Here is a 23,705-nt window from a genome sequence, read left to right on the forward strand (position 1 = left end):
GGAGGCCCTACAATGACTTTTTTTTTTTACAGAAACAGAAAAGTAACCCTAAAATTTTTTTTTACTCTCAACCAATTTTTAATTGCATAGCAGTGCAGTATTGTTAACTAGAGATTCTGTGTTGCATAGTACATTTCTGAAAATAATTCATCTTGCACAATCGAAACTTCTACCCATTTAACAGCTTTCCATTTTTTTTCCTCCCTTCTCCCAGCCACTGGCAACCACAGATTACTCTCTGCTTCTAAATTTGATTATTTTAGAAATTTTGTGTAAGTGGAGTAATACAGTGTTTGCCCTTTTGTGACTGACTTACTTCACTTAACAATTATGTCATCCAGGTTCACACATGTAGCTGCAAGTGGCTAAAATTCTTTTTTTTTTTGAGGCTGAGGCTGAATAATATTGCATTATGTGATTATACCACATATTCTGTATGCAGTCATTTGTCAATGGCATTTAGGGCAACCCTAAAATTTTTATGGAAAATGAAAGACATGGAGTAACCTAAGTGATTTTACAAAGAAAGAACAAAGCTAGAAGCATCACACTCCTGCATTTTCACCAGAGTAAGGTGCTTTCATTGATGAGTTATCACCAGAAACCAAAAAACTGTATTTTGGTCACTCTCCCATCTCCAGGATCTCACATCCTCCATCTGGGGAGATAATTGAAAATGCTTCTTGGTTTTCCAAAACCTGAGTCTTTCCCTTCCTTTTGTAGAATAACATAGATATTCTAACACATTTTAGCAATGCCTGTTACTGTTACTTAGTAACAGTTAAGGGTGAAGGGGTGTTGAAGGTAGCAGTTAGATGAGTAAGAAGATTGATGCACAGGGAAATAAGATCCATAATTTATCAAAAGTCTCTCTGTTCTTCCTCAGTGAGTTGATCTTTCACTCGTTACTTTTTTTTATACTGTATCATTGAATTCTGAATCAGATTAGAGATTTCAACTGCCAGCCATGGACCAGCCCCAGAGTCTTGAGATGAGCTACTTCCTGACCCAAAAAATCTTTAAGTGATTAGTCAGATATGTTTTGCTACCTTTGAACATGTTTTGCTACCTTTGCTGTTTTTCCATCCAGGTCAGAGACTGCAATTTCTGGAGCAGTAGTTGAATATATAATAAGAACGTCAAACTCATTTTTAAGGAGATCATGGACATACCAACATTTTCCAAACCACCAAATCCCTTCCTTGATGGACTCTACTCAGAACAAATCATTGTCTATATTCTTATTGTCTACCACTTACCAGATGACAGAATACTCTTCCTTGAGTTGCTGCACTCTTAACTTTCAATTACAACATCTGGCATTAGTCTTCAGCAGTGGAATCTCAGATCCTACACACTTAAGTGTCCTGTCTATCAACTAAAGTAATCAAAACAGGGCCTCCCCGGTGGCGCAGCGGTTGAGTGCTGGGTTGCGAAGCTGCCCGCGGCCTCTGCAGCGCCGGTTCGATCCCCGGCTGCTCCCCGGCCACCAGAGGAGGGTCCCACATGGCGCGCAGACCTCTCCTGCCGCCCGCTGCTCCCCTCAGCAGTGTACTTCGGTCCTTCTGCCTGCTCTGCTCCCCGCTCTGGCTCTGGTGAATTCTCTCACCCTCCCGCGCTTCTGACTGTACCCAGTGCATGTACAAACAAAACAAACAAATAAATAAATAAAGCATGCCTCTATAAAAAAAAAAAATTTATAAAAATAAAGTAATCAAAACAGTGTGCTACTGGCATATGGACAGATAGATCATGGTGTAGAATAGAGCCCAGAAATATTCCCGTGTATGTGTTGAGTTTTAGAGGCTCTCTATATATTCTGGATGTTTTGTTTTTGTTTTTTTTTTGACAAGGATGCAAAGACCAGGTCTCTGACAAGGATGCAAAGACCTTACAACTGGGAAAGAATAGTCTTTTCAACAAAAGGTACTGGAAAAACTGGATATTCACATGCAAAAATATGAAGGTGGGCCTCTGCCTAACAAAGTTAACTAAAAATGGATCAAAGACATAAATGTAAAACCCACAGCAATATCACTCTTAGAAGAAAAACCAAAGACAAAAACTTTACAATTTTGGATTTAGTAAATATTTCTCAGATACTACACAAAAGGCACAGGTAATAGAGAAAAAAATGGACAAATTTTACTTAGTGAACATTTTTTAAAAAAAGTACATCCATAGAAACTATCAACAGAGTAAAAAGGCAATCTTTAGAGAAACTATTTATAAATCAGCTTGATATGACAAAAAATATCCAGAATACATAGAGAGCATCTAAATCTCAACAAGAAGAACAAATATTCTGATTCGGCGTCCAGTCCTCTGACCGAAGGACTTGAATAGACATTCTCCAGAGGAGATTTAAAATGGCTAATAAGAACACGAAAGATGCCCAAACTCTTGAATCATTAGAGAAATGCATAGCTAACATACAAAGAGATACCAACTTAACCATTTAGGATGACTACAATTAAAAAAAAAAAACAAACAAGAAAATAACAAATTTTGGCAAAAATTTGGAGAAACTGGAACCTGTGTGCTGTTCTGGCACACAATGTAAAATGTAAATGAATGTATAGTCACTATATATAATATAACCAGAATAAAAAAGGTGGCGTCATTGTAAAAAACAGCATGACAGTTCCTAAAATATTTTTAAAAGAATTATCATATAATACAACAGTTCTTCTGGATATGTAAGCAAAAGCATTGAAAACATCTTCCTTGAAGATAAAATTGTACACTCATGTGTGTTGCAGTATTATTCACAAAAGCTAAATATGGGGGTAAACTAAGTGTCCACTGATTGATGAGTGGATAAACAAAATGTTTTATAGACATAAATGGAATATTATTCAGCCTTTAAAAGTAAGGAGGGAACAAAATCGGGGTATGTGGGAGAGCACAGTGGACTATGATGGAGAACTATGGGTGTTTTGGTGTTGGGAGAGCTGTGGTGTCCACACCTGAGGGTAGAAATCCTATAGTATCAAAATATTCACGAGGATGCAGAACAATGGTACTTCATTATAGATGTAAGTTAATTTTAAAAAATGAAAGAAAGGGGATTCTGACAGATGCTACAAATGGTGGGACTTTGAGGATATTATGTTGAGTGAAGGATGTCAGTAAAAAGGAAAAGTAATATATGATTTCACTTATATGAGATACCTAAAGTTCTCATGATCATGAGAAAGAAAGTAGAATGGTGATGCCAGCACTGAAGGGGCAGGGAGAATGGGGAGTTAATATTACGTGGGTAGAGTTTTAGTTGTGTATCATGAAGAGAATTATGTAGATGGGGGAGGTGAGGATTGCACACTAGAAATGCTTATAATATCACTGACTTTACACTGAAAAATGACTAAGATGGTAAATTTTATATTGTGTATTTTAACTTAATAAAAACAATATTTGTGGGGGAAAAACCTGCCAAACTGTAAGCATGAGTGGACTTGCGCACAGGTGCGTACACACACACACACACGAAATTCCTCATTATTACTCCTATGTGCTCAGTTGGGATCCATTTATTCTCTTTGCACATAATTCTGACAAGCTTTGTCTCTGCACAATATTAATTGTGCAGGAGACCCCAAAGACCCTTTTTAGAGTTCTTGACCAATATTTGCAATTTCTCAATTTCTATAGGCTCTTTGTTTCCATATCATCATACAAAGTTTGGTTTTTGTTGCTTTTGTTTTATCGTTTGTTTGTTTCATTGCATACCAAATGAAAATGCAAGTGAATGGATTGTTGCTAAGGACAGTTACAATGACAGCAGCAAGAAGTGATTGTTGACAACCTGGTAGAAAGAAATGAAATAGAATAACCATAAAATTACGTAGATATTCAACATCAAAGAGAACAGACAGCATGACATCAACTAATATGGGGTCACTGGTCCTGCTATTCTTAGGAATAGCACTGTATTCATGCCAACACATTAAGTATTATTGTTATGATAGTGTTATTGAATTTTTGAGAAAGGATTTATAATATATTCAGTTTATTGTTTGGGGAAAGGTAAAGGAACATGTAATGCATTTCACCTAGTTTTCCATACAAGTTGAAATAAGTGGCACTGTAAGGATAAGCTTTTGTTAGTGGTAAACAACAAAAAACAAAGAACATTCACCAGTCTTGAGGGCCTGCTCCCTACTAATCAATGTGCTGGGTGTTTGACATAAATTGTCATTTCTCCTGTTGGACAATGATGCTGTAACCTGACCAGGCATGGAGCTGAGAAGTTTTGGGGAAGGCAGATTCATTCTGTGGTGGCTTTTGCAAATAATTTATTTTTGAGCATTCAAGATTAAATTCTCAAAATTAAATATTGCTTCTTAAAAAGTAGAGGAATGTACATTAATTTCAATTCACAGTATTGAGTTGACGCAGTTAGAGAAAATTTTGTTGTAATAATAGCCAAGCACTCTGTTTGATCTTTAGCAGAAAATCTTCTTTCCTCTCAGGTAGTTATTATCCCTATTTTACACGTTGAGTAACTGTGGCTCAGAGATATTATCATCTGTCAAGGGTAAAAATAACTGGTAAAGGCAGGACACAAGTCCAGTTTGTAAGATCCACCAGAGCTGCTTTCTTCCCAGTCCCAGGTGACTCCAGTTAGAAGAAATCTCTTTAAATGCACCTTGTTGTTCCTGCAGTGTCCTGAGGGAGTCATCTCACTGTGGAGCTTGTTGGTACAGTGGGAAGGGTCCTATTTCTATCCCTCTTCTACATGGAACACTGTTCTCAGACATGGAGAGGAAATACATTCTGAGTGCTATGTCTCTGAATGAAGGAAAATATTACTAATCTAAGTGGAACCACCTAGAGTATTCCTTGGTGTCACCTGCTGCTTCCAGCTACCTCTCAGAGTGATCAGCCTAGCCCTTCACCACACTCAGGTCTTTCTCTGGCACCTGAGGGCAAAATAGTTTCAAGATCTTGGAAGGATTTTTTTTTTTTTTTTTTTTTTTTTTTTTTTTTTGGTGTGTATAGCAAGGAATGTGTCTGTGGGATTAGAAAGCAGCCGCCCAGGCAAGTCAAGTTTACTCTGGAGGAAAGTCAGCTCGACCTGCTCAAAATGAGACTACCCAACTATACTTAAATATCTTAGTCCTTCTTCCTGCCATTAATACCTTTCTCATTTCTTGCCTACTCTGAAATCCAATGAAGTATGTCCTTGGTTCTATTAGATGCTTATCTTTTGTAAATAAAACTTTAATCCCAAGGATTCTCAGAAAACATTACAAATGGTAGTATGAAAAAAAATCTTACACAGCAACTCAAAAGTCTAGGTTTACAATGTGCCCTTATACTGACGGATACTGGAATCTTGAATGGCCTCAAATTACCAAATAAAGAATGTGAGGAAGAGGTATGTATTAATATATAGCAATCACATAAGGATCTTATGATCTAAAGCAAAAGTAAACTAATTTTCTTGACATTTCTTAAATCCTACACCTACTGGGGCATCCTCTGCCCAGTGTGAAGACTGGCTAGACTTTTTTAACCTGTAATTCAATGAAGCAGCTTTTATTTTACTTACTGGCTTGTGTTCACAGCATCTTTTAAAGATTGCTTATTCAACTAGAGCTATATGGTATCAGTTATGGAAAAGGTAAAAGTCTCAGTTCAATTTTGCCAATTCTGTTTCCACAGTATTAAGCACCATACTTCAGCTGGGTAGAATTTAAAGGTCTATTATCAGTCTATGTAAGAGTAAATAAAGTTCAAAGCAAAGGATTTTGCTTTGAGAGCATTGTAAAGTAAGTTTTTGATATTACGTGGCTTATATAATCCATTTCAAACCATAGAGAATTACATCTTTATGTGTCACTGCTCTGAAAGACAAATGTCAATAGCTCCAACAATCTTAAAAGTGTTTCATGTTTGTGAAGTCTCAAACAAAAGTTGAATTTTCTGTTCACACTTCTATCAAATGAAGTTATTTCTTATACACCATTTCTTTTACAAACGGGTCCTCTATTTCCTTTCATTTGACCTAGATTGGCTAGAGAAGGATGGGGGTGGTGTGTTATTTCTCTCCTGAGACAGTGATCTCTCTTCTATCTCTAGAAAGAAATGTTTTCAGGCTGTAGGAGTGACTTCTTGGGCTTGGTGATCTGTAAAGAGGTGGAGAACTTCTCTAACAATCATCCCAAGTGTGAGATTGTCCCCTAAAGAGAAAGGACATATTTTTTTTTTTTTTAAAGATTTATTTATTTATTTATTTATACAAGCACTGGGTACAGTCAGAAGCACGGGAGGGTGAGAGAATTCACCAGAGCCAGAGCGGGGAGCAGAGCAGGCAGAAGGACCGAGGTACACTGCTGAGGGGAGCAGCGGGCAGCAGGAGAGGTCTGCACGCCATGTGGGACCCTCCTCTGGTGGCCGGGGAGCGGCCGGGGATCGAACCAGCGCTGCAGAGGCCGCGGGCAGCTTTGCAACCCAGTGCTCAACCGCTGCGCCACCGGGGAGGCCTAGAAGGGACATATTTTTATTTCTCCTTTTTCCATTCTGTAGTTTCATTTTTTTTAAAGATTTATTTATTTATGCATACAATAACTGGGGTATAGGCCAGACTTGTGGGGGGGGGGTGTGAAAGGACTCATCAGAGACAGAGTGGGGAACAGAACAGGCAGATCGACTGAAATACACTGCTGAGGGGAGCAGCGGGTGAGACAGGTGAGGTCTGCTGCACCATGTGGGTAGTTCCCTGGCTGGGGATCGAACTCGTGCTGCAGTGGCTGCCGTGAGCTTCATAAGTTGCGTCTTCACCCCTTGTGCCACCAGAGAGGCCCTGTCATTTCATTCTTACATGGCAGTCACATAATATTCTCCTATCTGGCTCTTCGACAGCACTGACTGCATCTTGGGAGGCCTTTAAATTCAACAAAAGAAAAGCTGGGAGGGGTTCTAGCAACCCACCCACTTCAGGGTGATCCATAATAGCCAAAAGCTCCTTCAATTCAATGTAGTTCTCATTGTTTCCAAGATTACCTACATGAACCTTAGTCTGAAGTACAGGAATCATGATATATTTCCAGATCTTGGGATAAAAATGCAGAGGATCAAATTGTTCACCATCAAAGGGGTCTTCCTTCTTCCTCATGCTCTACAACAGCAGGTGCTCTCACTGACTTCACCTCCATGAAAGGCCATGGTTCTATTAGGTTGTTGATGCCAGTTGGAAGGTGAGAGCTGCATGTAGTTAGGTAGTTCTGTGTCCCAGGTTGCTGACCATGGTAATATACCAGCAAATTAGGCTATCATTAACTGGTTTCTCCTGAAAGTAGGCATTCTTAAGAATAGAGTGCTCTTGTTTATTTCAAAATGGTTCCTTTTGGGCTCCCCTGGTGGCGCAGTGGTTGAGCACTGGGCTGCGAAGCTGCCCGCAGCCTCTGCAGCGCCGGTTCGATCCCCACCCTGGAGAGGGTCCCACATGGCACACAGACCTCTCCTGCCGCCTGCTGTTCCCCTCAGCAGTGTATTTCATCAGTCTGCCTGTTCTGTTCCTCGCTCTGGCTCTGGTGAATTCTCTCACCTTCCCATGCCAACTGTACCCAGTGCTTGTATAAATAAAGAAATCTTAAAAAAAAAAAAAAGAAAATGCCTTAAAAAACAAAACAAAACAAAATGGTTCCTTTCTCCCCCATGTCTGCAAGAACAAGAGGATTTTTCTGCTTTGTTTATTGCAATTACCAGGTGTGGCTCCAGAAGGCCAATTCCATCAGGATTTTTTTTCTCTCCTTTTGAGATATACTGTGAGAGCCTGGTCAAACTCCAGGAAGTAAAACTCAACGCAATTGTGTTAACTCTGAGTTAACACCCAGCCTCCAGCAGTAAATCAGGTTTGGTACCCCAGCACCGGTTCCAGGCACTGGTTCCCATGGAGATTAGCCCTTAGGAGTCTCTGTTCCAGTAAACCATTACTCGCTATATTCCCGTCTCTCCAATTTGGGACTAAGGGGTTTGCCCTGTGTTTACATCTCTTGAAGATCCTACAATTGTTTTCTTTAGTCTATTAAACTTTTTGTGTTGTGAAGACAGCATGGTGACTTCCAAGCTCCTTACATGCGGAAGCCAGAACAATAAATTTTCAGTTGAAATTATCCAGTTTATTTGAAGCTTTGAATTTCCCCAAGGTTAAAATGAATGGGTCTTTATCATATATAAACTTTATAGAATTAGAGGAGTAAGCTTTTAGATATAATACTTTTAATTGCTTGGGAACTCACACAAGAATTTTCAAGCAGACATGGGTCTTTGGCACACTCTAATTTCATCTTTAAAAAAAAATTTTAAATCAAGCAGTACAAAAATCTAATTTAAAAAAATGGAAATAAACACTATAGTTAGACTTTATCAGTTATTGTAAAACATTTCCCCCCAAACTAGATTGTTTACAAATGACTGTGATTTCTATGTTTAAGTTGAAAGAATATTGTAATTCAAGGGCCAAATAGTCAAATGACTATCTTAAAATCATTATTTGTCATGCTGATTTTCACAAAAGCATGCTCTTTTTGGTCTTGATTTCAGAGAAGTTTCAGTAATAGTTGGCACAATCCATGCCATCAGTACAGGTGAAGATCTAAACTCCTTTGCATTCCCTCAGTAAATCAGATATGGACTCAGAGGTTTTGTATTTCATTAAGGAGACCCTAGTCTTTAGGAAATACCCTTTGGAAGCCCTTACATTCCTGGAAACTTCTATCCGAAACCCACTCTAGGCAACAAATGAAATGGTTTGAAAGTTCCCTTTTCGCTAGTTCTTGCCAGCAGTTGTTTTTTCTCTCTCTTTTTTTGATAGTAGCCATTCTTACAGGTGTGAGGTGATATCTTATTGTAGTTTTGATTTGCATTTCCTTGGTTATCAGTGATACTGAGAACATTTTCATATCCCTGTTGGCTCTGTGTCTTCTTTGGAAAAACAGCTCCATCCATTTTTAAAAATATACATGATTTTATTACAAAATTTAAAAAAATCCAAAGTAACATTCTATTGATAAAAAGCTCAAAATGTATTATGAATACTAATTTCTATACATTTGCTGTGCTGCCATCCACAGGTCCAGAAATTTAAGAAATCATGAACTATTTAGAAATATTCAATATAAGCTTTAAAAATCTAACTGTATGTAGTAGCCACTCAAAAGCTACAACCTGCATTTTATGAAAATACTTTCTTCAAAGAATCTGTTCTGATATGCAAATATCTGTACAGTACTAGCTGCACCTGAATTCACAACCTTAGGAAAACAATTGCTTGAACACTCAGGCACATTCCACACACACACACCATTAAGATAGTCACTTGACCACATTTTCTAGTTCATTTTTCTTCTTTTAGCCTGTTGGCCTGCCAGGGCCCTTCTTTCTGGCTTCATTTTTGCCCCTGGCACATTACGCAGCAATATCCTTTTCCTATTTCTCCTTGAGCTTAGCTGCTTTCTGGTCACGGGGCTGTTTGTGCTTGGCTGATCAGACCACATTTCATCCATTTTCTTTGCAGGCTCCCCGGAGGATCGGCCAGGGTGTTCTCTTTTGATCTTCTGGAGAAGGCAGATGGAAGCCTTTTAGGAGCATTGGGATCCTTTTTCTTTCCTTTCTAGTCACCTTTTGGAGGAACATAATTTTTCACTCCCTGTCAGAGGGAGCTTTGTCACTTTTTGCCACATCTTCAAACTTTGACTTATCCTTGGCAAACATGGTTTTCCATCCCTCATAACATTTCTTGGAGAATTCAACTAAGTTGACAGAAGAATATGGGTGTTTCTTCTTGTGCTTTTGGAGGCAGGTCTGCGTGAAGGCATACAAGGACCTCTTGTCTCCTGGCTAACTGGGTCTCATTCCCCATGCTAACACAACGGCTGGCATCTGGTCACAGATTTTCCTTAATGTCCCACCACTAACATCCAACTGAGAAGGTTCTGCAGGTAGGCTTTTATGTGAAGTGCTTTCTCTCTGCCCATTTTTAAATAGGATTTTTTTTTCCATTTGGATTTAGTTTTGTTTTAGGTTTGTTTGCTTGCTTTTGAGCTGCATGAGTTCTTTATATATTCTGGATTTAAAGACTTTATCAGATATTTGATTTGCAAATATTTTCTGCCACTTGGTAGGTGGCTTTTTTGTTTTGCTGATCATTTCCTTTGCTGTATAGAAGCGTTTTTTAGTTGGGATGTATTCTGATGTGGTTATTTTTACTTTTGCTGCCTTTGCTATTAGTGTCAAATCCAAAACATTTTCTCCAAGCCCAATGTCAAGGAGTTTATTATAAGTTTTCTTCCAGGAGTCTCATGGTTTCTGGTTTTATGTTCGGTCATTTTTTTTTTTTCTTGGGGGGGGGGAGGTATGTGTGGAGGTAGATACTGGGAAAATAACACCTTTTAAATTTTTTCCTACTATCCCTTCTCTTTGATGCTTTCTCACCTCCCCCCAACTCACACTTAATCTCAGACACCTCACTTAATTTGTGTTCCCTAAGTCTTATAAGTATTTTGCTTTGTCAAATCATCCACTGTGTAAATGTCCAATATTTATCTGTGTCATTCTGACTTGTTTCACTACTCATAATTCCTTCAAACGCCTTCCATTTTGCTATAAATGACATTCTATCTTTCCTTGTGTGCATATACCATATTTTGGTGCTATAATCCTCTGCTGGTGGGAGATTACATTGTTTCCATACCCTAGCTGTTGTAAATAATTGTGTGATAAACATTGTAAAGCATATAGGGCCTCCCTGGTGGTGCAAGGCACAAGTTCGATCCCCGGTCAGGGCAATACCCACATGGTGCAGCAGACCTCTCCTGACTCGTCTGCTGTTCCCCTCAGCAGTGTATTTCAGTCGATCTGTCTGTTCTGTTCCCCACTCTGTCTCTGGTGAATCCTCTCACCCCGCCACACCTCTGGCCTGTATCCCAGTTCTTATATGCATAAATAAATCTTAAAAAAAATTGTAAAGCATATAATTTTTTGACTTGATGGCTTCATGTTCTTTGGATATACCCAGATTGGTATTCACGGGTCATATGGTATTTCTATTTTCAGGTTTTTATTTTTTGTTTGTTTGTTTTTTGTGGGACCCTCGCCTGCAGCGGGGGAACAAACCGGCGCTGCAGAGGCTGTGGGCAGCCTCGCAGCCCAGCGCTCAGCTGCTGCACCACCAGGGGAGGCCCTATTTTCAGTTTTTTAAGATTAAAAAATGTAGATCACCTCTAAAATGACTGTACCAGTTTACTATATTGATTGCTATTGTAGTTCCTTTGAATCTGGAAGAGTAATACCTCCATTCTTTTTTTGTCAGAATTTCTTTGGTTATTTGGGTTATTTTTTGGTTCTGTACAAATTTCAGTAATACTTATTTCACTTCCTTGAAGAAAGCTAAGGTCATTTTGATAGGAATTGCATTCAATCTGTATATTGCTTTGGGTGCATTCAATCTATAGTCCATTTTTGAGTTATTTTTGTATGTGGAATAACAGAGTGGCCCAGTTTAATTCTTTGGCTCATGGCTGTCCAGTCTTCTCAATACCATTTACTGAAGATACTGAAGTCTTTTCATAAAGTCCATTGTTTTTTAAAAATGAAATATTTTTTGAGGTAACATTGGTTTACACTACTATACATGATCAGGTGTATGGGTTCACGCCTCTTTTGATGTAAGTTCCCATTCCACACCCACCACCAAGGCACCCATAGTCCTCTCCTGAGTCCATTATGCCCCTTGCCTCCTTACTCCCTACTCTTCCTTCCTCGCTGGTAGCCTTAATTCTACAGTCAGATTTCTAGGGATTCGTTGGTTTAGTTCTACTTGTTGCTTTGTTTCCCTTCTTTGTATTCCACATATAAGAGAATGCATGCCGTTATTGTCTTCCTCCTTCTGATTATTACACTTAGTATAATCCCCTCCGGTTCCATCACATTGTTGCAAATTGCAAGGTTTCTTCTTGTTTTCATAGCTAAGTAGTATTGCATTGTGTTTTGTACAATGCACCTTCTCTTATCGACTCATCTGTCGGCCACTTAGATTATCTCCATAACTTGATTATTGTAAATGGTGCTGCAGTGAGCTTAGGGCTGCATATATCTTTTCAAATTAGTGTTTTTGTATATTTTTGGGTCAACAGATCATATACAGATCTATTTTTAATATTTTGAGATACTGGGGCTGGACCAGTCTCTAATCCCACCAATAGTACATGAGAATTACTTTTTGTTCCCATCCTCACTAGTACTAGTTGTTTCTGGTCTTTTTGAGGCAGGCCATTCTTACAGGTTTGAGATAGTATTTCATCGTGGTTTTGATTTGCATTTCCCAGATATAAAGATGATGATCATTTCTTCATATCCTTGTTGGCCATCTGCATGTCTTCTTTGGAGAAATGTTTATTTAGCTCTTTTATATTTTATTTAGCTCTTTTAGCTCTTTTGTTTTCCACATTTGTAGCATTTCTTTTTTGTATCTTGGATATCAGCCCCCTGTCAAAGGGATATAATTTGTTTTCTCCTATTTGGCTGGGTGATGCAGGAGTATTTTGCCTAAGTTTTAGTCTTTGTATTTTATATTTTCACCCTTACATCTACATCTGATTTTTTTCTTTTTAATTTTGTACATTTTAAAAGGACAGGTTTCTTAGGACAAGGAGAAAGAAAAAGAGGCACCTTCATATTCACAGAGATGTAGGAGAGCAGTCTTAAGTCTTGATCAATTTGGGATTGATTTTGTGCATCACGTGAGATAATGGTCTTCCATGCTTTTGTATGTGTCTGTCTATCCAGTTTCCAAAACTATTTGTTGAAGAGACTTTCCTTTGTCATGTATATTCTTAGTTCATTTGTAGATAAACTGTTCATATAAGCATGCAATTAATTCTGGGCTCTCAATTCCATTGGTCTGTTAATCAGTTTTTATTTCAATACCATACTGTTTTGATTATGATAGATTATATTATAGTTTGAAGATACTGGTGAATATTTTTCACTCATTTTATATAAAAAATTAAGCACAAATAAGTGGGTTTATTACTGGGTACAGTAAATTGAACATGAGTTTTGTATCTGAAATTGGTCTTTGATTTAAATTGGCCCTGATTTCCAGGTTTAAAAATTATAAAATGAAAACTTACCAGGCTAATGGTGAATTGACTTTTTAAAATCAGTATTTTCTTAGTGGCTTTTACTTGATCACACTGTATTTAGTCATAAAGTTGAGAGAAGTAGCTGACACAATCCAAGCACCTGGAAAGTAGAAGGTCTAAGCTTCCTTAAGTTCACTAGGTAAATCAGGAAAGATGATTTTACATTCCATGTAAGAGAACCTATATAGACTTCAGGGAGAAGCCTCATAGTAACCCATATCCTTTTCTCATTCCAGGAAAATTCCTATAGGAAACTGACTCTATGTTCCAAATAAAATGGGAGAAAACTAACTGCAATGGGTATGCTTACAATTTAGGAAGCCAAGCACCATTCTGCTCTTTCTAACTAGGTCTGAATAATCTACAGGCTGGGATTACTAATGAGAGAGTGGTGAATTTGCCAATATGAATTTTCATTCATTCAACAAACATTGATTGAGTGACTACAGGTGTGCCAGACTTAGTGTTATGTGCCAAAGAAAGGATTTTTTTTAAACCTGGGCCCCAAGCCAAATGTTTCTTACAAGCTCAGAGTGTGCTTTAGTGATGAGACCATCTCAGTCCCTCCCCATCCTGAGATACTGACCCTTAACTGATCCTTAAGATAAAGTTTGAATTGCAGAAGACTGCTCTAGCACCCTCTAGGTGCAGAACCTGATTCCGGAGCCACAGCGCCCACCCGTGGTTTGTATCACCAAAGAACAGAGTGAGAAATAGAGGTTGGCGCTGAAAGCTTAAGGCACACATGGCAGCCAGGGATAGAGTTCTGAACCCACAGAGTGACATGGCAAGTGACTGCCTCTGGGAGTGGTGATGACTTAACCCCTTTTTCAGTCATTACCGCACTGGGAAAAGCTGTGGATCGCTCATTAGGAAAATGCAATCCACAGCCACACATACTTAAAATGACTTTGGAAAGTTTATATGTTAGAAAGCTCAGGTCTTGGGAGAAGAAGTGATTTCTGCACAAGCACTTGGCAGCTGAGAGTAGAGTCACCTACCACCACTCAAGAAGCAGCGCCATGGAAACACAGCATCCGCGATGCCGAGTTTATCAATGCACCTGCACCTCCAGGTGGAGAGCCTCGCCCAGGGCTCCACCCAAACTACTGAGCTCCAAAACCCTGGCGGGGGTCTAGGTAGCAGCTGGGGCTTGTACGCTGCAGGGCGCACGGAGCTCGGTTCAGCGATCGCGAGCTCGGTCTTATTCCCCGCGCCTTTCACTGCTCTGCCTGACAGGAACCCGGGTCCCAAAGACCAGTCTTCCATTCCCAGCTTTCCCCACCCCGCTCCCTGCCCGCCTGGAGGGGAGAGCAAGTTTCAGGACTGGTACCAGGATTCCCAGCCTTGGGCTTTTTTTCCTTTGTGGCAGTGCCGCCAGAGAATTTAAGGAACAAAGTTTAAAAGAACATCATGGAAATTACCTGTCCCAAATAGGAAGCTTACCTACCAGAAGGGAAAAATATCTGATACCAGGGAGGTATGTTGTAGGAAATGCTGAGGTTTCTAGCATTGAGGATTGGGGTGAGGACCCACAGTTTGGCTCACTCTTTGAACACCCCGGTTGATTTCTGCTCCGCCTGGGTTTATCGTCTAGCTGGGGTCTTTGCTGGCAGACCGTGCACCCCGTTGCTGCCACGGTTTGCCGCGCCAGGATGTTCGTTACTATTGACTGCAGATCCAGCGCTCTGAGCTCACCCTGATATCCTGGGCACAGACAGGTCTTTTCTAGATTAAATCCGCTTCGGGTAAGAAGTCAGAACATCGGACCTTCCAGGGAGGTTGGAAGGGGTGCGCTCAGGCTGAGGGATCCAGGACCCGGGTTGTGCCAGGAGATGTGCTGCCTAACTGGGTGTTAGGAGCCGCACACGTTCTCCCGCAGGTAGAGGCGATCAGGTCATTCATGCGTGCAGGTGATCACACCAGAAACTCGGACAAAAGTTCAGGGTTCTTTTGGGACTGAATCCCCGGGGATACTCCCTGCCCGCGGTCTTTCTGTGCCTTTGGAGAATGCACCGTGTTGGTAGACAGTAATGAGCCTGTGTGCGTGTGTGGAAGAGCACGGTTGGCGGTGAGTGTGAATGTTAGAATCTGCAAGGACTCGGCACCATCAAGCCAGCCCTCCTCTCCAGTGAGGACTCAAGTGGGGGTGCGGGTGCAGACCTGGGATCACATGCCACTGGGAGCAAACAGCAGCCGGAAGCAAGGGCAGCTGGACAAATGATCAGGTGGGCGGATGTACTACAAGTGATGGATGGCTGCATAAGAAGGGGGAGGGGTAGAGCTATGCCTGGAGGGGAGGGAAGCTTCGTGCTTTAAACTCCCTCTTTTGGACCCTGCAGGGCACAGGTCCCTCCCCAATCACATATTGGACCACCCTGCTCCACTTGAGACTGAGGCTATTGCACAAGGTTGGGAACTGCACTGTTTGAGTGTATCCTATAGAATACCCTAGTGGGCCAGGAAGCTCCTCCAGATCTCTCACTAGCCAGGGGACAGTCCCATGCAAACCGTGACAATATCCCTTCATGTCGGTAATACAGTGTCCATTTCAAAGATGGGTATACTGACACACTCTGAGGATATTTAGCCCTAATGCGAACACCTGGATTCGTGCAGCTGGAAGGGAGTTCAGGTCTTGCTCCCTCCTCCACCTCTTGCTTCCCAGCAGCCCTCCTGCTGCCTGCATCGGACACCCCACTAGGGCCAGAATCGACCCCAAAGCATTAACCCTCCAAGGGGCAGCTTAGACCTGTGGGGCCAGGACCCCTGCAGCCCTGGATCTTGCTCGCTGAAACTTCACAACTGGGAAGGAGTGCGGCGCACGTCAAAACCTGTGGAAATAGACATGTGAAATTTACCCAAAGGACAAACCCTCCAAAAGTTCCTGCTCACGAAAAGTTTATTCCCATCGGTCCCCCACAAGCCCCCTCCTTGCACAATGACCTCAATGCAAATACAAGTGCGATGGTCTTCCTGCGTGCTCCGTGCGCAAGTGGGTGACACAAGTGCTCTGCGCGGGAGCCCTTCCCTCATTGGCTGCCCGGATCTCCTGGACCACCCCAAACCCAGAGCGGCGGGAATAAGAGCTGCTGCCGGTGCTGGGAGGCTTCGGAGCCACTACCCAGCTCACAGTCGCTGCGGCTTCCAGTGACAACACAGCTGAGGCTCTCACCACCTCCACTGCGAGCTACCTGCTGCCAGGTGAGCCCTGAGATTCCTACCCTGCAATTCTAACCTATTTCTCTCTCCTTCTCTCGCCCGCTCTCTCTCTCCAGCAGTATTTCTCTAGGTTGAGCTCCTTGCCTGTTCGAGTCTCTGTCCACCTCTGTGTGGCTCTACGGGACACACCTCAGGTACGCCGCGCTCCGTCAGGGTCCTGCACAGGTAACACGGGACAGTCTCAGTGCGGGGACTCGAGCTGCGGTCTTCGCGGGCTGAGGCGGACTCTGGTCTCCACACTTCGGCTGCAGTGGGTCTTAGTCCAGTCTCGGGACCCTGGAGCCCCCCACTCGCCCCGGAGGCAGAGCGGGAGCCCCTCGCTCGCCCCGCGGGCAGAGCGGGGTGCAGGCGTAGCTCTCTGCAGACTGTGAGTTTAGGGCTCGCATCTTGGGCTAGTGGTCACGGGGAAATTCATTTGGAACCTGGGCTAGTGCAAGTGGGTAGAATTAGGTGCCACAATTGCATATAATGGAAGTTTTTTCCCCCTAGTTTAAGTTGAGGGTCTCAACTGGAAAGCGTACTAAACTTCATTCATACAGTGCCTCTCCTGACTTAGCGCTAGAATTTCCATCTTTGGTTTCCCTCCTTACTATCTGGGTAAAAGCACCAAACAGGGAGCCAGCTCTGTTTGTGTGTTAGGGGAACAACAATGTAGCCGGTTGCCTGAGACTGTCTTTAACAGAAATTTTTTATCAACAGATACAGGGGAGACAGCATGGGGAGGGGGAGAGGAGCTGTGGACGGGACCTCCTCTCCTGTTTCCCCTCTAGCTTTGCTCCTCTAGCTCCCCTAAAAATTATGAGCGCTACAGGTTCCCTGGATCTTCCAGCAGTCGCTTCAAGGATGAGGACTCAAAAAGTGAAGGAAATGACACGAGGAGCTTGAGACCAGGATGCCAGGGACTTACAGTGCAGCGCCGGAGCGCAGGTCTGTGGGCTCGTGAAGGTTTGAACTGGGGAGGTGGTGACCTTATTCTTTCCTTGCAGGGAGGCACCATGGGCTTCTGGAAGCTCCCCACCTTCCTGGCTCTGAGCATCCTGGTGCTGTACCAGGCTGGCCTCCTCCAGGCAGTGCCTATCAGGTAAGTGAGCCCTGCCAGGAGCACACTTCTCCCCACTGCCCCTGAGATCAGAGAATTTGGAGCTCTGAAGTGTGGTGGACTGAATGATTAACAACTCTCTGAGGGAGGGTTTGGTAGGGGGGAGATGTCATGTATGGTTTTCTGACTTAAGGATCTGTAACACATAGCTGACAAATCATAATATCAATGTTCTTTGTTTTAAATTTCATTGTGTCTCATAAAGTGTATGTCTTGCTTTTTAACATTTTTTTTTTCTCTGTAGCCTGACCATTTATCTAACTAAATCATGACCTGTGAAATGAATTGCATCTTAATTTGCTACCTATTTTGCCAAAACATTTGTGGTCATTTAATCTGAAATGTGACCTGTAATCTATTTCTTATCTTTACGTACATATTTATTAAACTCTAACCTTTTCAGTTTCAGCACTAATTGTAAGCTTTATCATTTAATTTTTAATGCCTGTTTAAATCTAGGCTGACAAAATTTCTGAAAACTGAATCTTTAAAGCACCTGCAAGACACACATCCATCATCATGCTACTGCTTAGAGGTCACACTGGTGCTGGGCTACTGATAATAAGTGTCCTTAGAGAAAACTGGCCCTCTGCTCTGTCCCCTGGGTGAGGGAGTAGAGGGTCACATCATTAAGAGAAGCCCTGGAACCAGGAAGCCCGGCTGCCACTTCTGGCAGTCTGTGGCTCAGAGCTAGAAATGTGTTTGCTTCTCTTCCTCAGGGCTGCCTTGGAGAGCCCCCCATACCTTGCCTCACTTCCTGAGGAGGATCGCCGCCTCTTACTGATTGAACTGGTGAAGGCCTACATGCAGATGAAGGCCGATGAGATGGAACTGGAGCAGGAGAGAGAGACTCGGGAATCCAGGTGAGGTTCTCTATCCCACCTAGGACCGGATATCCCTTCCCCTTCCTCCTGGCATAATAGGAAGGTGTATCCTAAGAGGTAGGAGAAAAATTGGTCTGGCAGTCCTGAGGAGACCTTCCAGCATTGGAGGAGATGGAACTGGTAAGACTGGTAAGTGTAAAGCCAGTTGATTGACCCCATAGCCTTAGAAGATTTTAGAAAATACGGTTCTACCTTGTTCACCTACGCACAATATTCTTACACACCGATTAGACCCTTCTTTACACATTTGCAAGGTGAAGCCACAGGCCGTGCAGGGGGTGGGCTCAGGGCTCTCCCTGAGGTAGGTATGGGGACCTTTGGCTGTGTAGGACGCTGCAGATGTGCATGTTGCCATGGTGCTGAGGGAACACCCTTGCCCAGCTCTACCTCCCGGAGCACCCTGAGCTTGGAGCACATCCCAGCCCCTTGCCTGGCCCCAGCAGTGCCCAGGCAGTGGCACTTGTTGCACCTGCATCCACCCTGAGAACCTCTCTGCAGAGCACAAAGGACTGAGCAGCATGAGGAAGGCCAGAAAAGGCCACCCCTCCCCCTGCAGCCCACCCACCCTGCCCTGGCTCTGCATGCCTCCCAGTTCTCCCCATGGAGGAGGTGTGAGCTGCCCTCCTGCCTGCCCCTCCTGTCCCTGCTGGAAGTGACTCCTCCCTGGCTTAACCTCTGTGAAAATGCCCACGGAAGCATGTCACCATTTAGCATGTTTTCTCCCCGCAGTCTGGACGGCTCCAAAGCTAAGCGGTGCAGTAATCTGAGTACCTGTGTGCTGGGCGCATACACGCAGGACCTCAACAAGTATCGCACGTTCCCTCAAACTGCAGTTGGGGTTGGAGCACCTGGCAAGAAGAGGGTCATGGCTGGCGGCGTGGAGCGAGACCACGGCCCTCATGTTGACATGCCCCGGGACACCTAGTAAATCCCTCCCTCTCCTAATTCCGTCTTGTTCCTTCCATAACTTGGCATGAGGTCCCCTCTGATTTCTTTTGGGCTGGTGTCAGTGGCTTTCTCTGTGGCAGTGGATGTCTGGAATCTGAGGTGGGAGGAGAGAGAGCAGGACCTAGGACCTACAGTCCACAAAAGAATAGACCAGAGAGGGCAGCCTGAGGACTTCATAGCAGAGCCCTCAGTCTTGCTTCTGAGTGTGCATGTCAGGGGGGAATAAAAGTGCATTTCTAAGATACACTAGCTGTGGTGATTATTGCTCTGACCCACATCCCAGGCCTCATGGATTCAGGGACCTGTGCTTAGAAGTAGCCTTAGCACTGAGGTAGCTGGACACAAGAAATGGTGGGTGGTCCCTGTGACCAACCTCAAGTAGCAAGAACAGTGCACCCAGGCCCAGGCACAGGTAAGCACATTTGGGACAGAGGCTATATACTCTCTTCCTCTTTCAGGTGAGTCTGGGGGTATTGTTAAGAAGGGACGCTTGGTGATTATGAGTGGGATGCGGCTTCCAGACAATCCTGGAGAAGGGGGTAGAGTGTGGCTTCACTATTCTTTCTAGTCTGATAAGCCTTGGTTAATTTTCAGGTTACTTATATAAAAAAGATTGACTGTGACAGCTTTGTGTTCCATGACCAGTCACCCAGAGACTCCTTTAGGTTTCTGACACCCCTGGAGATATCCATGGGGAGTGAGCATGGCATTTCCACTAATGGCCCTGTGATTTTCTCCTCGTGTAAGTGTGCTTAGGAGAGACACTTAAGGGTAATTGATGCCTCTCAGAATGGTAATTTTGCCTTGATGGTCCTGTGGGCCAGCGCTTCCCCCTATACAACTTCTTACTGACAGGTCTTCTCTTTTTCTCTATCCTGTAAAATCAGCGTCAGTGCCCAGAAGAGAGCCTGCTACACTGCCACCTGCCTGACTCACCATCTGGCCGGCTTGCTGAGCTCATCTAGAAACAGGGCAAGGAACAACCTGCTGCCCATGAACATGGGCTACAGAGCCAATGGCCGTCGCCGCATGAACTTCAGAAACTAAACAGCAAACCGACTCTGGCAATCAGGTGACTGCCCCCATGCTGGCCCGTGGAGGGTGGAGGGCTGGGGTTACAAGGGTCTCTACACTCTGAGCCTCCTGGGCCCATGTCATCAAAAAAGGCCTACGGGAAATGGCTTTCACTCAGTGTCTAGAGTACAGTAGTTCCAATTGACAAAACCCCTAGAATTTGGGTTTGTTTCTCTGTTTCTCAGTCTCTGAAGAGTTAATGAGATAATAGATGTCAATAGCTTCATAATTAATAAGTAATTAAATTCTTCATGTTGTTTTTTTCCTCCTAGATCACCATGATGCTGAACTCGACTTCCTTCAATTTGACGACTTAGAAAAAAACAAACATGGAAAATATCCATGTATGCATGCTCCCCAATATAAAAATCATTCTTCCTCCTTCAAAATAAATCTAAATGCATGATAAACGCATTGCAAGTGAATTTGTGTGATTCTTTTCTATACTTGACTCAGTGGTCAGTGAGTGTGACTGTGCGTCTCTCAGGTTGACCTCGAAGCAGATCTGGGGCCCCGGCAGGCAGCCGAACTCTTTGATGTTGATGGCTCTGCTTGAACCTCAGGGGGCTGGGAAATTGCTGCCGTGGGAATGAGGGGGGACACAGAGTAATACCGGACTTCGGCAGAACTCTTTAAGAAAATGCCAATATTGTCATTTTAAACTTCATTACAATAAAACAAATAATTCTGGTACACTTGAGAAAAAGTCCCTGCTGCTGTTTGTGCTGTCTGTCCCTTGAGAGCATCACGGACCTGTGAACACTTGGTTGAGCAGGTTGACTCAAAGCAGGCAAAGCCAACATAATTGGGAAGGGTTCTCCGTGTCCTGCACCTTCGGTTTCTAGGGAAACATTCCTCGTTGGAACTAGGATCCCCTGCATCTCAGGGACAATATGGTCATCTCCAGAGTGCCCTTGTCCCCAACCCTAAGGATTATCTGTGCACTTCCCCTAGACCATGGTTTGCCCTTGGCTATTCCTGCCTTTCCTCCCCATAAGCAGTCCCTAGTCTGCAAAGCCCCTTAGAAACAATTGCTGAGTCTGAAATGGGATCACAGATGGGCAGACCCGGAGAGGTCACAAGAGGCTCCAGTGCAACTTCTTTATTCTCTGAGGTACAGAGAAGTACCTTGATCAAGGTCCTGCAGTAAGTTTCACAGACATTTATACACTTAACAAATACTTATTGTGACCTGCTGACAGCTAAGCACTAGTCCAGGCACAGAATATAGCAGTGAACAGAACAGACAAATCTCCCTACATCCTGCAACTTCTTGTCTAAGTGGGGGATATCGAGGCGATACATGCTGTGGCATCATAGACACTCAGTTTTGGAAGAAATCTGGAGGTCATAGGGTCCAAAGCTGTATTCCATGTAGGAATTTCACAGCAGCAGCATCTGCTGGTCCTGCAGAGGACGAGTGGCTGACTAACTCCCAAGGTGACTGGGCATCAGTTTCACTGGTACACAAATAATCGGGGTTATTTTGTTAGAGAAGTCACCCCTTCTCCCCACTGACTGTAGTTATTTTTTTAGGAGCACACAGAATTATGACCCTTGGTCCATCAGCCTGTACAGTAGCCGAACTTCACTGTAACAGGGTATTGAGACCATATCTGCCTTACGCCCTAGCATGCCACTGAATCCCCATTTCAGGGGGTAAACACTTGGGGGGTTGCAATGACCTACAAGTTGAGTTTCTCTTCCTCTCCTGTCACCACCATTTCCATTACCTGCCTAGCCTCAGTTCCTAGTTCTCTCTCCCACAATGGTGTTCTTACTATTCCCCCAGCACCCAGCCCTCTCAACTGTGCTCACTAACACTGGTGTGCAGAGTGCTCTGAACTCACAGCTGCACAGTGCTCTGACCTCACACTGCTGTTCAGAGTGCTCTGACCTCTAGATCTTTACTGAAATGTCACCTTCCCTGCCTATCTTTCCTGACATTGTACCTCACCACCCTGCCAATATAGCCTGACCCTCGTCTTCTTTTTTTCTTTGACACTTTTATCCTCTATCATATTTAGTTTATTGTTTGTACCCCATGCCAAAATAATGTAAATTCTACAAGGACAGGGATATAGGTATTTTGTCAATTGCTGCATGCCCTACACGCAAAGCAGTGTGTGTGTGTGGCACAAGACAGCATTCAAATATTTATTGAGTGATAAAGGAATAAATGAAATTAGGTCTTCTTCCCTTTTATGCATGCGGTCCTGGTTTTTTTCAGGCTTAATTTCTGAGAGGGCTTAATCTTTAGCAATGATATCGCATGGATCATGAATCCCTCAGACTCTGATGGTGGTGGGTGTAGTGTGATAACATGCATTTGTAGAGATGTATACTAGCGCATACACAGTGTTGTAAATCAATGTTATCTCATAAACATTACTAAAAAAAAAAAACCCACCTGTATCACAAAGCTACAGTAATGATCACATAAAAGGGGACAGATAGATCGCTGGAACAAAATAGACTCTAGAAAGGGTTCCCTTATATACTGTCAACTAATTTTTGACCAAGATGCCAGGAATACAATGGGCATAAGGTTCTGCAGGCTGGATGTCCACACGCAAAAGAATGACACGAACTCATCTATTATAATATACACACAAAAATCAACTCAACATGCATTAAAGACTTAAGCTTAAGACCTGAAACCGCAAAATTCCTGGAAGAATACTTAGGAAAACTTTTGACATCGTCATAGTGGGACACCAAAAATACAGTCAACAAGGGCAAAAATAAGTAAGTAGGAACATACAAAACTAAAGGGATTCTAGGGAATGATCAGCTAAATGAGAAGGCCACCTACAGAATGGGAGAAAATATTCACAAACCGGGCATTCAATAAGGGGTTAATATCCAAAACTCCTAAGGAACCCTTACAACTCAAAAGCAAAATAAAACAAAATACCTGATTAAAAAAATAAGCACAGGATCTGAACATTTTCCCAAAGAAGACATACAAACGAGTAAGGTATGTGAAAATATGCTCAAGCTCACTGATAATCAGTGAAATGCAAATCAAAACCACAATGCCACACTACTTCACTCCTGCTAGGACAGCTACTATCAGAAAGTGAAAAGAGAACAGGTGTTGGTGAGGATGTAAAGAAAAGGGAACTCTATTGCATTGTTTTTGGAAATGTCAATTGATGTCACTAGGAAAAAAGTATAGAGGTTCTTCAAAAATTAAAAGTAGAACTACCATATCATTCAGGAACCCCATATTGGATATATATCCAAAGGGAATAAAATTTCTATCTGAAAGAGAGATCTGCATTCTCTTGTTCACTGCAGAATTATTCACAATAGCCAAGA

The 23,705-nt window shown here is 42.9% G+C and overlaps 1 protein-coding gene and 2 pseudogenes across 1 annotated transcript; 1 reads left to right on the plus strand and 2 right to left on the minus strand.

Annotated features, from left to right (window-relative positions):
- Positions 1-905: 905 nt before the first annotated feature.
- Positions 906-7,123, minus strand: LOC119254943 (ubiquitin-fold modifier-conjugating enzyme 1-like; annotated as a pseudogene).
- Positions 7,124-9,324: 2,201 nt separating this feature from the next.
- Positions 9,325-14,052, minus strand: LOC119254944 (high mobility group protein B2-like; annotated as a pseudogene).
- A 2,215-nt stretch (positions 14,053-16,267) lies between these two features.
- Positions 16,268-19,285, plus strand: LOC119254945 (calcitonin-like). The gene is made up of 4 exons (XM_037521974.2): positions 16,268-16,358; positions 17,363-17,457; positions 18,195-18,338; positions 19,089-19,285. Exons 2-4 carry the CDS (start codon positions 17,372-17,374, stop codon positions 19,282-19,284), a joined length of 426 nt encoding a protein of 141 aa, XP_037377871.2. The 5' UTR covers positions 16,268-16,358; positions 17,363-17,371; the 3' UTR covers position 19,285.
- Positions 19,286-23,705: the final 4,420 nt, after the last annotated feature.

The sequence above is a fragment of the Talpa occidentalis genome, unplaced genomic scaffold (genome assembly GCF_014898055.3).
Source record: "Talpa occidentalis isolate TD23 unplaced genomic scaffold, MPIMG_talOcc4v2.1 talOcc4.3, whole genome shotgun sequence".
Taxonomy (NCBI): Eukaryota; Metazoa; Chordata; class Mammalia; order Eulipotyphla; family Talpidae; genus Talpa; species Talpa occidentalis.

Bases quoted from the DNA above. Each gene is read 5' to 3' on its own strand.
- LOC119254945 (XM_037521974.2), top strand. From the start codon at position 17,372: ATGGGCTTCTGGAAGCTCCCCACCTTCCTGGCTCTGAGCATCCTGGTG. The intron at 17,458-18,194 runs GTAAGTGAGCCC...TCTCTTCCTCAG, and splicing joins CTCCAGGCAGTGCCTATCAG to GGCTGCCTTGGAGAGCCCCC. The intron at 18,339-19,088 runs GTGAGGTTCTCT...TTCTCCCCGCAG, and splicing joins AGAGAGACTCGGGAATCCAG to TCTGGACGGCTCCAAAGCTA.